The 14,117-nt window shown below is 42.0% G+C and overlaps 1 protein-coding gene across 1 annotated transcript in view; it reads left to right on the plus strand.

Annotated features, from left to right (window-relative positions):
* The first annotated feature begins 280 nt into the window (after positions 1-280).
* Positions 281-14,117, plus strand: part of SGCE (sarcoglycan epsilon) — a 34,579-nt gene continuing 20,742 nt past the window's right edge. The window contains 4 exon segments of the mRNA XM_069774852.1: positions 281-451; positions 454-571; positions 9,230-9,334; positions 13,333-13,455. Coding sequence (XP_069630953.1) covers positions 296-451; positions 454-571; positions 9,230-9,334; positions 13,333-13,455 — 502 coding nt within the window. The 5' untranslated portion in view covers positions 281-295.

Here is a 14,117-nt window from a genome sequence, read left to right on the forward strand (position 1 = left end):
AGGCAAGCAGCAAGGTGCCAGGGCCGCTGCCTTCCCTTCCGCACCCGGCGCATCCACCACGCCTCGCTTCACCGCCACTTCGTTCCCGCCACATTTGCACCGCTGGCCTGAGGCGAGAGCGGCCGAGCCCCGCCGCAGGCTGCGCCCGCCTCTCCACTAAGATCGCGCCGAGCCCCGGCAGGGCAGGGCGGGCAGCCTGCCAGGGCCCCACAAGCCAGCCTGCCCCCGCCTTCAGGCGAAACGGGTTCTGCGGACCCCGCACCGGGCAGCTCAGCTCCGCCGCGCTCCCCCCAACATGGCCGCCGCCGTCGGGGTGCGACGGGCGGCTCCTCCCAGCATGCCCCGCGGGGCAGCCGCGCTGCCTGGAGACCGCCGCCGGGGCGGGGCGGGGAGGATGCTGCGGCCGCCGCGGGGCGAGGCGGTGGCAACGGCGCGGCACGGCGCGGCGCGGCGCGGAGGATGCGGCAGCAGCGGCAGCAGCAGCAGGCGGAGGAGCGGCGAGCGATGCGATACTGCGCGGCGGGGCCCTGGCCGCACAGCGGGGGCGCCCTCACCACCCTCCTGCTGACAGGTCGGTCACGGCGGCGTTTCACCGCGGCAAGCGGGCACGGGCCCCCCCGCCACCCCCCCGTCCTGCGGCCTTCCTGTCCCCTGCCGGCGGCGCCGCTCCCTCCCCGCGTTGCCCTCAGGCTGCGGCTCGCTGTGCCCCCTCCCCCCCCCGTCGGTGCGGGGTCCGAGCTGCCCCGGCACCCCCTCCCTCCTCCCCCCCCCCCGCGGCTCCAGTGGCTTCCCGGCGCGGCGGAGCACACCCCGACGGCGGCGCAGGGATGGCGGCCTGCCCGCCCCTCGCCTCTCCCCCTGCGGAGAGAACGGCCGCAGCCCGCCCCTCCCAGCGCGGCGCCTCGCGGGGAGCGCCCCGGGTCCGGCGGGGCCCCGCGCTGAGGGAGCCCGGCTGCGGCGGGGGCGGCCCCGCCGGGGCGCGGGACGAGGCCTCGCGGCGCGGGAGCGGGTTTGCGGGCAGGGCGGGGGAGCGAGGCCTGGCCGAGAGGCGCTGGGTGGCGGGGGCGGCTCCGCTCCCGGGGCCGCGGCCGGGCCGGGCCCGGCGGCAGCGCCCGCTGCTCTCCTCCCCCCTCCCTCGACCTGGCAGGGCTGGTGCCTGTCCCCGAGGGCTGGGCGGATTTGAGTACAGGGGTATCTTTCGTGTTCCACCCCCCACCCGCAAATTATTTCCCAGCTTGACCAGTTAATCCGACTGTGTCAGAATTAAGACGGCAGAAAAAGCCTTAATCCTGCTCCCTGTTGTGTGTAAATAATAGCCGTCACGCAGTAGGCGGGTTTCACACCCACAAGGTTCTTCACAGTGAAATACTTCAAACGGGTAACACTAAATAGCCTTTGTGAGGCCATTGCTACCCCAAGAGCAAGTTAACAGCAAGAAGTCTATTAGGTTATTTAGTGGTCTGAGAAGGTGGTGGTGTGTCACCTGAAAGCTAACAGTCTGCTCAGTATCTTCTCAAATAATATCTAGCTACACTAGGGTACTGACAGCAGAAGTGGCATGAGGCATTGGCTATGTTAAAGATGCGGTTAGCACCTAAGTGTTAAGTTGCTCAACGTGAGGATAAAACTTTGCATTTGTTAGATGCAAGATACGGCTTTCTCCTTATGTGGAAATTCTTCCTGCCCTCCCTCTCCCAAGACCGGTTGTGGGATAGCAACCAAGAAAGAGCTAGGACGGTCTTAGGATAAGTTTTCAGTATCAGCTAAGATACTAGGTTTAAAAAGGTTCAACCGAAATGAGCTTCTAGTAGCTGAGTTGTGAGCTTAGTCAACAAGTCCCTTCCAGGCTACATGGTATGGGAAGAGGCCTTAAGGTTTTTTACCTTAAAAGGTGTTAACTTTTCCACTTCAAATTCAGACCTTCTAAAGCTTGGTTCAGTTGGATCTCATTAGTTAAAACAGCAGAATATACAGTTTGAGACTGAGGTAAAAAAGAAGCATGAACTTAAGTTCAGTTAAGTTCTTTTAAGAGATATCTATGTAAAATTTATTCTTCATCAGGGTGGAGTTTCGTTGCATGTTCCTGGTCTGAATTCAGGTACAACACAAGACAGCTTTTAGAAGCTGAATGATGCAAACTGTCCCAGGAGCTCACCTGAGTTCCCCCCCCCCCTTATATTTCTACACTTAAAGAATTAGTTATAAATGCCTGTGTTGTCCCTGGAACCCGTGTTTTATCCCAGGAATAGGGAGTGATATTCCCCCTTCCCTATAAAGGGGTCAAAGTGGGGAAGGAGCTCATTAGTTCTCACTTCAGAAGCTGTGATTATGTGGTCACATTAATTTGTCATAAAGCTGCATTGCTGCCAGAAAACATTCCCCTGCCCTTCCACAGCTAGGTATTTTTCACTGCTTCCCATGTGGGTGCTGAATAACTTGTACAGTGATACTGTGAATTGGGTCATCTGGCTGAAAACTAGTCTACCCACAAGTAAAAATTGTTCACAGAAATCAATTTACTGACCAGGGCTGGTACAGGATCATTTAGACTGGTGTGTGCTAGGTGGCCAAAAATGTGCTGGGAATCCCCCCTTTCAGCAGCATTGCAAACACATTAGTTTAAAACAACTGTGAAATCATGGGCTAGGACGGCTATTCAGGAGACTGAACTAGATCCCTGCACTTGTCCCGCTGTTCACAGCAGAAGTGCCATTGGCAACACTCTGCTTCTCAGCTGCACCCCACAGAGGGAGGCAGAACATTTCACGGATGATCTAGTGTTTTCAAACTAATACCATGGCATACCTGCCCTTTTTTCTTTTGTGGCTGCAACCATAAGGGCAAAGAAACAGGTTTTCTTCATACGGGGCTCCAAATCTCTGCCTGTGAAGATGCTGCCTGTCAAGTCTTTGTACTAATCTGACCCAGATCAATAAATAAAATCTATTGTCAATGAAGTTGCTTGAATAAGTAATTATAGGAGGGGAAAGCTAGCCATTCCGTTAGTACACTTTTCATTACAGAAGCACATTATTTATAGGTGGTATAGCTTACATGGAGATATCTTGCAGGTCCTCAAGCCAGACAATAAGAAGTCAGCTTTATAGCAGGAATTCATCTTCTAGATGTAACTTCTAGTGTGTAAAGAGAGGCTTGGTTTTGCTCCTTAATGTTTTTAGATTTGGTTAGAAGTTCATTAAAGTACTTCAGAAGTTACATTCACCAAAGTAAAACCCTTTCTTTAGAAGAAAGATTGTTTCCAATCAAACTAAGAAGAAAGAATTTCAAACCTAGACAAGAATATCTATTTTGGTACAGCTTTCGGGCTCTTCTTATATAGATGTTGATAAATTTACAGCAGACACTATCAGTGCAGAGTGCCGCCTTTTGGCAGAGCAAAGAGGAAAGGAGGGAGTTGCTAGTTTTGATTACTTCCATAGGAATTTGAAAGAAGCAGAAGAGCCAAGAAACCAGAGAACACCTATTAGTTTCCCTCCTAATCAGCTGAACTGCTCTTTAAGCAAGAAGTAGTAGAACCAAGAAGTGCTCTAATCTGAGAAGAGTTTTTGCATGACTCTCTTGCTGAAGTGTTTTCAATGCAAAACAGGGTGCTACAGATTGAGAGCTGAAGGTACGCGTTTCAGTATTCACTGATAAGTATTGCTGTGTTGGAATTAGCATGAACATGTTACATAGGTCAAAAGTATACGTTGTTTTGTTAACAGCATAGCTATGGCACTCATGTAATACCAAAAAAATTCATTTACATAAACATAGACTGTGTCTAAATGTTGTTACAATTGCAACACAAACCACCAAAATGCCTTTTCAATGTAGATTATTTTTAGTGGCAGTCCAAGCCATGAAGATGAGAAGTTAGAAAGAATGATCTAGTGATCAGACAGAAATCTCATCTTGAAATCTATGACTTTTCTGAATTCCTTTAGACTTTTAAATCAATTGCCACCTCAAAAATTTGGAATGTAATTGCAGAGATGCTCTGATAATTCATATAAAGAGATAATAGAAATGTAGGGGGCATCCTGGAATAGCAGGCTTACAGGGTGACCTGGCCATACCCCTTGGTTACACTGGGAGCTTGGGGCAGGGCCGCAGGAACTACCAAAGTTTTCCTCACCTTCATGGAAAAGCTAACCTAATTTGGTTCTCATCAGGCCTGCAGGAGGGAGACTGGTGGTGGGTAAGTGTTACTATAGATAAAGCATGAGGTTTTTGTTCTCCCAGTACTTAATTTGCAGCATTCGCAAGAATGCAAATGCTGAAGTTTCACAGTGAGACTGACAAAATGCCTGATTCAGTTACTTTTCTCGAATGATCTTGCTGAAATATTCAGATGTTACAGTAATCAATGGGTAGCACAGAAACAGGTAGAAAACCATTACTTACTGAACAATGATGAACAAATGTAGAGCTTAGAAACATTTCTGGGTTTTATTTGAACTTTTACACAGTTACAATAAATGGAGTACAGAGACACCTGAGCAATCCATAATGGAGAACTAACACAAATTAATTCCCATTTCATATGTAGTAGCTGTCATTGAAGAGGATCTTATCTGTTAGAAAATATCCCATCTCAGTGTGAATTTCCACTGAGAGAATCCACTTTAATTCACAGTAAATTTCTACAGTGATGGTTGCTTATGTACCGCATATTAGGTAAGAGGAAGGGGTGCAGAGGTTGGAAGAGGAGGGAGAGTAGGTGGTAGTGCAACTTCTGCCTCCACTGGTGGGCGACATGACCCACAGGGCAAATATCTATGTGCAGATGTCAGTGGGTCCTCAGTGACTCGCTGGGTGCAAGCTCTGTTTTGAGCTGCGGGCTAAGCACCTTGATGCAGATGGTTGCTTGACGGGTGTTGTATTGTAACTTGGTGGTGTCGGTTTCTGGTTGTTCTGCTGCGCGGTTCTCGGCGGCCTGTCAGAAACCTGTGCCGTGTCCGGACCTGTGCTTCCAGCTCAGGATGCAGGAAGGGCTCCGAGCCAGATGGGATATGTGGTGGAGAAGTGCGAGGGTGGTTTTTTGGAGCAGGGTTGTGTGGTAAGAGAGTAAGGGGTAGTGAAAGCATGGCCTGAGGTCCTGGTCTGTGACATGAGGGTAATGAGCACATGCTTAGGTCAGGGTCCCAGGTGGAGGTATGGGGGAGAGGGGAAATGCTGGGTTTTGAGAGGTGGAGCTGTGTGCTGCATTAGTCGTGGGACAGATGGGCTTGAGATCCTACTTCAAAGAAGCAGTAAGGAGGATAGGTAAGGGCACGGGATGGTTTGTGGATGTTAGACTGTAGTAAAGGAATGGGGAAGGTGAAGGTGGTCCATGATAACTTAGGTCCTTTTCGGATTGCGAGGTGGGCAGAAATTGTTGTGGATATTTTCTCTGTTAATTCTTGTCCTGTTAAATATTAACATTTAAAACCTTTACATAAAACCTATACAAATATAATTAATGGAAAAATAGTGTAAAAATAATAGAAATGTAATTTATATTTATAAAATAATACAAATATCATTAAAGAAAAATATTAAAGAAAAATAAAAAAGATTAAATTAAGGAAAAGAAAATTAAAATATTAAAGAAAAATATAATTAAAGAAAACACTGTAGGTGCACTTCACCTGGGCATGTTCAAGTCCCAGGCACAGAGCTGTGAGTTGCTCCTGCTGCTGTAAGCACTGGTGGGTGTTCCTGCCACTGTGGCAACATGTGTAACAAACTGAAGAGCTTGACACTATTAACATTTTTTTCGGCGTGACTACAAGGCTGATTAAATTAACTCTAAACTGTCTCTTTGATAAAATGCATAGTTTGAATCCCTGCATTCTGTAGTATAAGGCCCCTTTTGTCATCCTTTAATCATATTCACAGATCTTCCCCGAGCTTCCTTCATGTTGTCGCTATGCTGCTTGAAAGCTCTGTGTGAGTACTAGACACAGCATTTGAACAGCAATCATATCTGTGTCAAGGACAAAAATAAAATCTCCCTGCTTCTCCTTGATGTTGCTGTTTACGTATCAGCCGTTCTAACCAGTCTTCTGCTGAAAGCTTCTGTTCAACTAGTTATTACCTGACGTATGTCCTTAGTTTTTTATCAGAGTTAGCATCCCTGAAGTGCATGCTCTATAGTGTGCGTATGGCATGCCACCTTTGCTCCTGGGTGTGCATTTACGTTTTATTCTATTGAAGTGCACATCACTGATCACCTTTTTACCAAACAACGCAGACTGTTCTGTTAGTGGCATGTAATCTCCATTATTTATCAATCTCCCTGCCTTTGTTTTTACCAGCAAATTTTATCAGTAAATATTGTACATCCAGGTCATTTTAAATATATATATAAAGTCAAATTGCATAAGGCCAATGCCAGAACCTTGTGAGGCCCACTAGAAATCTAACAAATTAACTACTCAGCAGCTCTATTCTCTTGCTTGAGACTGCCGGTCCTGTGGTGAAAGCTGTTGAATGGGCAGTGTGCTCCTGATGTTTCATTTCACACCTGTCATTTGAAATCAAATAGATGGTGATATATATTTCTATTAAAACATCATACTGTAAACTCTAGGATCCAAAAACAGGCACACTGCCTGCTTTTCCAGTTCCCCTGTGAAATGCAGTGTAGGCTGGAGAGGTGGACAGGTAACCTCTTTAATCCCCACAGCTAAACCTAGCACAATTTGCAAATCCAAATCAAAGACACTTACTGATCATTTATGTTTAAAAATGCATCTTGGAACCTGTCTTTCTTTTTTTATTCCATTTAAATGTGCTAGAATGATTTTGTATCTAGTTTTTCAAAGTGCTAGGTGATATGCTGTATATCTAAGGGTAATGTCATTATTTCTATCTTTATCAGAAAAAACTCCTGGGCTCATCAAAAGTGTCAGAAAAGATGCATTAAATCCTTGTTGACTGTTATAAGTATAATACTCTTCTCCATTTAATAATTCAGTAATCAAATCTTGTATTAATTTTTTCGCATGGTGCTGGTTTGTAGCTGAAAAGCCTCCGATTGCCCAGTTCATCCTGTTGAAATATTGGAACAACTTTATGTTACCTTTCTGGAATTTATGGAGTGTTCCAAGAATTACAGAAAATTCATGCTAAATGTCATATGCAGTACTGAGCTGGATAATCCCTAGGATGGTATTATATTAAGACTTGCAATGTATGCAGATCAATTCAGCAGGGAGAAAGTTGTCCATCTTGCAAAACAGATGTAAAACAGTGGATGTGAATAATATCTTTTTGTTCGATCAGCTCCTTTGTGTATATTGAAAATCTAAAGAAACTTAACAGAAATTCATAATTTAGAAACATTATTTTGTTGGTATGTTAATTTGAGCATGTAATTATTTTGTTATTTTTTATCCTCAATTCAATTTCAGGTGTTTTGAGTAAATTATCATTAATAAATGCCTCACTCACATGCATAGATTGAGTATTTGTGTATCATGACTGCTGCTTAAGCCAGATCTGTTCAGCCTCCTAAATTCTGTTTGGAGAATGCGATGCCAGTAATATAATAGCTGACTGGAGTAGCTGTGTCAGCAGAAGTTTCCGCAGATGTTTAAGCTTCTGATGTAAATGATACATGTATACTTTGAGTGTTTGCCAATAAGTGTTCTTCTTCCTGCATACTGGTGTATCTGAATGCAAATACCGCTACTTGTTTTTTTCTGATACTGCTGTTTTTACAAGGAAATTAAGACGTTAATTCAATAACATCTTCTAACTGAGGTTTGACATGAGTTCTCACTCCCAAACTACTTCAAAAGAAAGACCACTTTCCCATTTGTAGTATCTGACTCCAATTCCTTCCCTCTACACTTTCAGCTGGTATGTAACTATACAAACAGCTGATATATCTGCTGTTCATCACAGAAGAAAGGGAATGAAAGAACAAAAAGTGGGAGGTGAGGATGGAGTGTTCTCAGGTACTGGTGAAATGGAGTCTTTCTGTAAGCTCCACGGTTGCTTTCTGTCTCCTATAATCATTTGCTCCTCAGAACATTTAAACCTTCTTGCACCTTCAGCTGCACTGATCCAGCTGTTTTCAGGCTGTGTTCTAGCTGCTTGGGGTGAAGACAACCCTTTTTAACTGGTTCTTTTTTCAAAATTGTTTATTGGTTATGGCTGCAAGGCAAGGCAATCAGCCCCATGTGTCTTTATATCAGCAAAGCATCTTTATATCAGCAAAGCTGTGCTCTTGGTTACATTACTTTTCCTAGTTTGGCCAAAATATACTATGCCAGTGAAAGTAACTTTAGGTATGTCTTTGCTGGTATATGAGGTTTTGTCAGTGCAAATATATTTATCAGAGAATGCTCTTCATCATCTTTATTATCAGTATAATTACATCAGCAGAAGTGTCTGCAGAGGTTTAAGCATTTAGTGTAAGCTTAGCTGTCGCAGTTTAACCCCAGCTAGTAACTAAACACCACACAGCCACTCACTCACTCCCCCCACAGTGGGATAGGGGAGAGAATCGGAAGGGTAAAAGTGAGAAAACTCGTGGGTTGAGATAAAGACAGTCATAGGTAAAGCAAAAGCCGCACACACAAGCAAAGCAAAACAAGGAATTCATTCACCACTTCCCATCGGCAGGCAGGTGTCCAGCCATCTCCAGGAAAGCAGGGCTCCATCACGCATAACGGTTACTTGGGAAGACAAACGCCATCACTCTGAACATCCCCCCTTCCTCCTTCTTCCCCCGGCTTTATATGCTGAGCATGACATCGTATGGTCTGGAATATCCCTTGGGTCAGTTGGGGTCAGCTGTCCTGGCTGTGTCCCTTCCCAACTTCTTGTGCCCCCCCAGCCCACTCACTGGTGGGGTGAGGTGAGAAGCAGAAAAGGCCTTGGCTCTGTGTAAGCACTGCTCAGCAACAGCTAAAACATCTCTGTGTTATCAACACTGTTTTCAGCACAAATCCAAAACATAGCACCATACCAGCTACTATGAAGAAATGAACTCTACCCCAGCCAAAACCAGCACATTACCTTATTTAGAAAAATAAGTGTCAAAAAGCTTACTATCAGATTATTATATGTTTATATATTCAAATCAAACACCACCATTTTTTTTAACCTGAGGTTCCTAAACTCTGACTTAAACCAAAACCTAGTTTAGAAGGCATCTGATCCCATCTGATACTTTGTTTGTGGGAGTCTGTTGATCTGACTAATTTTTTTGCATTTGTTTTATTCTGAAAAGCTTTTTTGTTAAGCTCTGCTGATGGCAATAATGGAACAGTTAACTGGACGACTAAGCAAGCCCACAGTTATATTATCAGCAGAATAAAGGCTGTTGAGAAGAATGGTGAGTTTAGGTTGTAAATTTAAATCCCATGTTGGTTCAGTCAAATCTGCTTTTAATATTACTCTTGCTTTTCCAGTCATGTCCTTGTTTTAGGAATAAGGTGCTATTTCAAGGTAAGTAATTTGGAAAATTTTACATTTCTTCAATCTTTTAAACATTCACAGACCTGCGTGTCTTTGTGAGTCTTCCCCAACTTTCCTGTTCCTATGGCTTTGCTTGAAATAATGGCTGTGTGTGTACCTAATATTGCACATTTTCTTATCATGGCTGGTTGCTTGGAGGTACCTTTGCAGTATGCTTAATACAATAACTTGTCTGTAACAATTAAAAAAAAATTCATATACATATTGTAAAAAGACTATTTTACTGTCATTTATGCAAGTATACATAGACTATTTTAGCTAGTGTACACTACCTGAGAAAAGGCTTTGCACTGATTGCCCATCCAGGCAGGCAATCTGGATTGGCCCCCAAATCAAGTTATTTCTGGGGTTGTGCTTCATCTGCTAAAAATTTGTGGGGAGAGAACCCATTGAAATTCCCAGAAGAAATTTCCAGGTGTTTTTTCTTCTGAAGATCATCGACATACAGGCTTCAACCAACATGGTAAATCTTCTGAATTTTCTGGAGACGGGGGTCATCTGTGTCTGTTAACGGGCTCTGGGCTGGGGGCTGATACAATCCTAGCTGAATTCCTGGCGGTGCCCATGTTTGAGACCCACAAGAACAACAACTGGGACAGTTTCTGTACATGTTTCAAAAAGTGGTGCATGTTTTCCAACCTTCAGTTTCCAGTTAATCTACTTCTTTGCCGATCTCCAGAACTTCTAACCTTTCTGTACAGATATATCTTGGGATCTACAGAAAGTCCTCCAAGGGATCTGGAAACAAGAAAGAAGACAACAGTGCTGTTGAGGTAGCTGATACTGTCTGTTTTTCTAGTAGGGATCTGTTGTGATCCTATGTAGTGAAGATTTTTAATTTCCCGTGGTTAGTTTTACAGAAGCCTTTCCCAGTCCCCGAGATTTTATTTACCACAGGGAATTTACCCAGGCAATTCACATCTGGCAGTATGCTGTATTAGATTAGTATCTAGAAGTTGGTAAGTATATTCAGTTTCATCCCTAGATAACCTAAGATGATTACACATTCACCTCCAGTCTCAGGAAGTCTTATGAAAATACTTGTGCATTTTAAAAGCTTCTGAAGAAAATAGCGTTTCACTTGTTTCATTGTTGAAAAGCAGCTATTACTGTAGTGGGCTGAAGACTCACCATTTTCCTCCTGATTTTGAAGGAACTTGACAGGGGAAAAAGAAGAGAGCTTCTCTGACAAGGGGGGTGAGAACTTTCAAATTCTTAATCTCCGTACTTGTGTCATTACAATGTGTTTGTCATTATAAGATAAAATAAATTTGTGGGATTTTTCCTTCTGAGAGGCATTTTTAGACTTCCACCAAGATCACTGTTTTATATATGCATGAAATCCTTATTGGTATGCTTACTTTAGCAACCGAGAACGTCTCATTACTAAGAATGGGCAGGCATTTAGTGGTGGCAATAGATTTCCTCTAACAGGCAAAAGAAATATGTTACATAGTTTTTTTCAATAACTGCTGATTCTATTATGCTTCTTCCTTTCTAAAACTATTGCTTATGGAGAAAATATACATTACTTTTTCACTGCTCTTCCTGTTTGATATGGATTTTCATTGTAGAGTCAAAGCATCAGAGATGGAAAAATGGATTTTTTCCAGATATTTGATGCATTTTCAGCCAGCCACCATATTTTTGTCAGCTTTTCTGCTGTATTAATGTTAGAAATTACTTTTTCAGCTTTTCTTGAAAATATTTTAAAGGAAATTAGTTTCCTTGCTCTATTTATAGCTCATTCACAGAAGTGAGTACAAAAGTTTTTTGGGTCATCAATTTACTAATTTTAATTATGCAAATCAAACAGTTATGTTACTGTATTTAAATCAAGTCTACATAATAAAATTACAGTAACTGGTTTAATAACCACATAAAGCTGTAATAAACTATTTAAATTTCAGGATCCATTTTAATTTTGTGTTTAAGGTAAAATTATTAGAAAGATGTTCTGTTTAGTACTGTGTTAAAAGTGGTTTCCAAAAGTGGGAAAAAGCAACTGCTGTGGAATTTGATCAATAGCATATCCAGAGCTTGAGACTATTAATTCTGCAATATCAGGCTTGAAGTGTGGGAAGTATGTAATTAAATGTAGAGGTCTACATTACAGATGTCTGCATCTCCTCTCCGCTGCCTCTGCAGTCAGTGGAGATCTAGTCAGTGTAGTCAGGAATCTAGGGCATGATTCATCTCACTTTATAGGAGAAATCAAATTAATCAACCCCTAGAAGCATCTGTTTCTTCTCCACTGACTATAAAAGGAGCCTGACTAACTCAGTGGTGGCTGTTGTTTCTGTAGGCATCTAAAATTGGGTGAGATAGATTCCACACGGAGTACGTGGTGCAAAGGACGGAATGTCTGTGATTAATGCCTAATTAGCAGTGGCTTTTTAAGCAGATCTCAAGAAGGTTGCTGTAATGATAAGGCCAGAGAAATTATACCAGGATTAGGAAATCACATGATCTTGATCCACATTTGAAATGTACCTTACTTATTGATCCAAGTGTTAAAATTAACCCTTTTATCTTCTCGGAGGTACCAGTTTGTTTCTATGAGTTTGTGGTGATGACTCTGAAGTCTCTTTTGGAGTCCCTCTTCCCTATGATAGTACCCCATGCTGTAAGACCTGTAGTCTTTGTTTGGAGATGTGACTTCTCATAAAGTTTCTTTCAGTTTAGCAAGCAAGGCAGGTAGTGGTGCGTGCCTGTTTCTGTACTTTATTTACCACTTGTGTAATCCTCATCTCATGGACAAAAATCATCAGCAATGATAGATTCTTTCAGGGCATTGACTTAAAATTGAATAGTAATATGGAATATACAGTGTACCCCGTTAAGACACCATGAGAAACACCTATTAGATCAGTATTCTCCATTTATACTTAAATTCTTAAACTTGTCTATAAGTGGTTTCTTATCCATTTAATGTATCATTATGGTTTCTGTATACTTCTAATTCATTAAAATGTGTATATAATACCGTGTCAAATGTGTTATACGTAAATAAGATTTGCTTTTATCAACTAAATTTGTAATTACATAAAAAAATAGCATATTGCTTTTACTTATGCTGGTTGTTCTGAATTAAGTTTCCTTTAGGCTTTTAATTCCGAGTCCTGTAAAATATGGCTTCATTTTTTTTGTTTGGAATCAGTGACACCTGAATGGCCTATAATTGCCCATGTCTTTCTGTTTTATCCTTCAATACAAGCACATCTTCTTCAATAATGAGCTCTCTAACCAGATTTTTGGGTGTACGTTTTCTGAATTTGCTGGTCTAAGAAAGTCTAGCTTTAAGAAATCAGAAATCCTCAGCTGAAATGAATTGCTTTGTCCTTTTCCACACAAGAACTGAAAAATCTGCCATTTCCATTCAGTGAGGAGTCAGTACCATTGATTGGTAAGGTTCCTCTGTATTTCTCATGTTCCTTTTTATTAATGAAAAATATCAAGAAAACACAATTGTGTCATTCATTTAATGTATTTTTATTCATGTAATATTACAAATAAACCAACTATAAAATTGCAATAGCCTCCCTCATGTTTGTTTGTGGTTTTTTTTTAATTGTAATAAAAATAAAGAGCTCATGCAACTTCTGAAATCCTAACATAGCCAGTTTTGTTTATTGCAGTGTTGGAAAGGATCCTGTTGGGCAAAGAGAGGGTTTGCTCTGTGTTCTGTTCTTAAATCTTTGCAACCTTTTAAAAACCTTATTAACAGATATCTAATATTCATTGCATTCCTTCTCCCAGATTGCCCACATTGCTGTTGAAATGCATGCTGTATTATCTAGAGCATGTCTCATTTTTGCTTTTTTTCTGTCTCTTATCTTTCCTTCTGCTTTTCAGTGTACACGATTCTGTCTAAGGTGCACTCTGATCGGAATGTATACCCTTCTGCTGGAGTTCTTTTTGTTCATGTTTTGGAGAGAGAGTACTTTAAGGGGGAATTTCCTCCTTATCCAAAGCCTGGTATGGGATGCTAAGATCTTCCATATTATATAAAAACGGGGGGGGGGGGGGGGAGTTTAAAAAAATTCAGGTCTATTTAGCATACCTTACAGTTCACTATATAACATACAAAGGACAGTTTTTAGTTCCTGTTGAAATATCTTCAAATGAAATAAAATATGTGGTCCTACAAGTTTAAAATGTTCTGGTTTGTGATCATCATTTGTGAAAAGATGCATATAATTGTGCATTGTGAAAAATGTACTTAATTTGGGAAGGCGTAATAACACACTGTGTCTGAGATTAGGAAGTATACCTTTTCTTCACTTTTGCATTAAATATGAAATCGTGGAAGTTTAATAATTACGTCTGTTAAAAATGCCATTTATCTATCTGATCAGTGCTCCAGACTATCAGGCTATATGAAGGAACATTTTGAAAGCATATAGTAAACTTGAGACAAAATAGAAGATTAAATCAGATATGAGACTATGTAATCATGTTTTGTTTCATTTGAAACAAATGCTCCTTTGGATTCAGCCTTCTTCCTGTACTTAGGAGCAGTTTAATGTTAGTAAGCAGTTTGGTTTTGGAGAAAGCTGTGATGTCCTAAGTACGGTGTTTTGATGTACAGCTAAGGCAAACCTAAAGGATCGATCACTGGCAAGTTAGAATATGTATAA

Source organism: Haliaeetus albicilla, chromosome 2, assembly GCF_947461875.1.
Source record: "Haliaeetus albicilla chromosome 2, bHalAlb1.1, whole genome shotgun sequence".
NCBI classification, from domain to species: Eukaryota; Metazoa; Chordata; class Aves; order Accipitriformes; family Accipitridae; genus Haliaeetus; species Haliaeetus albicilla.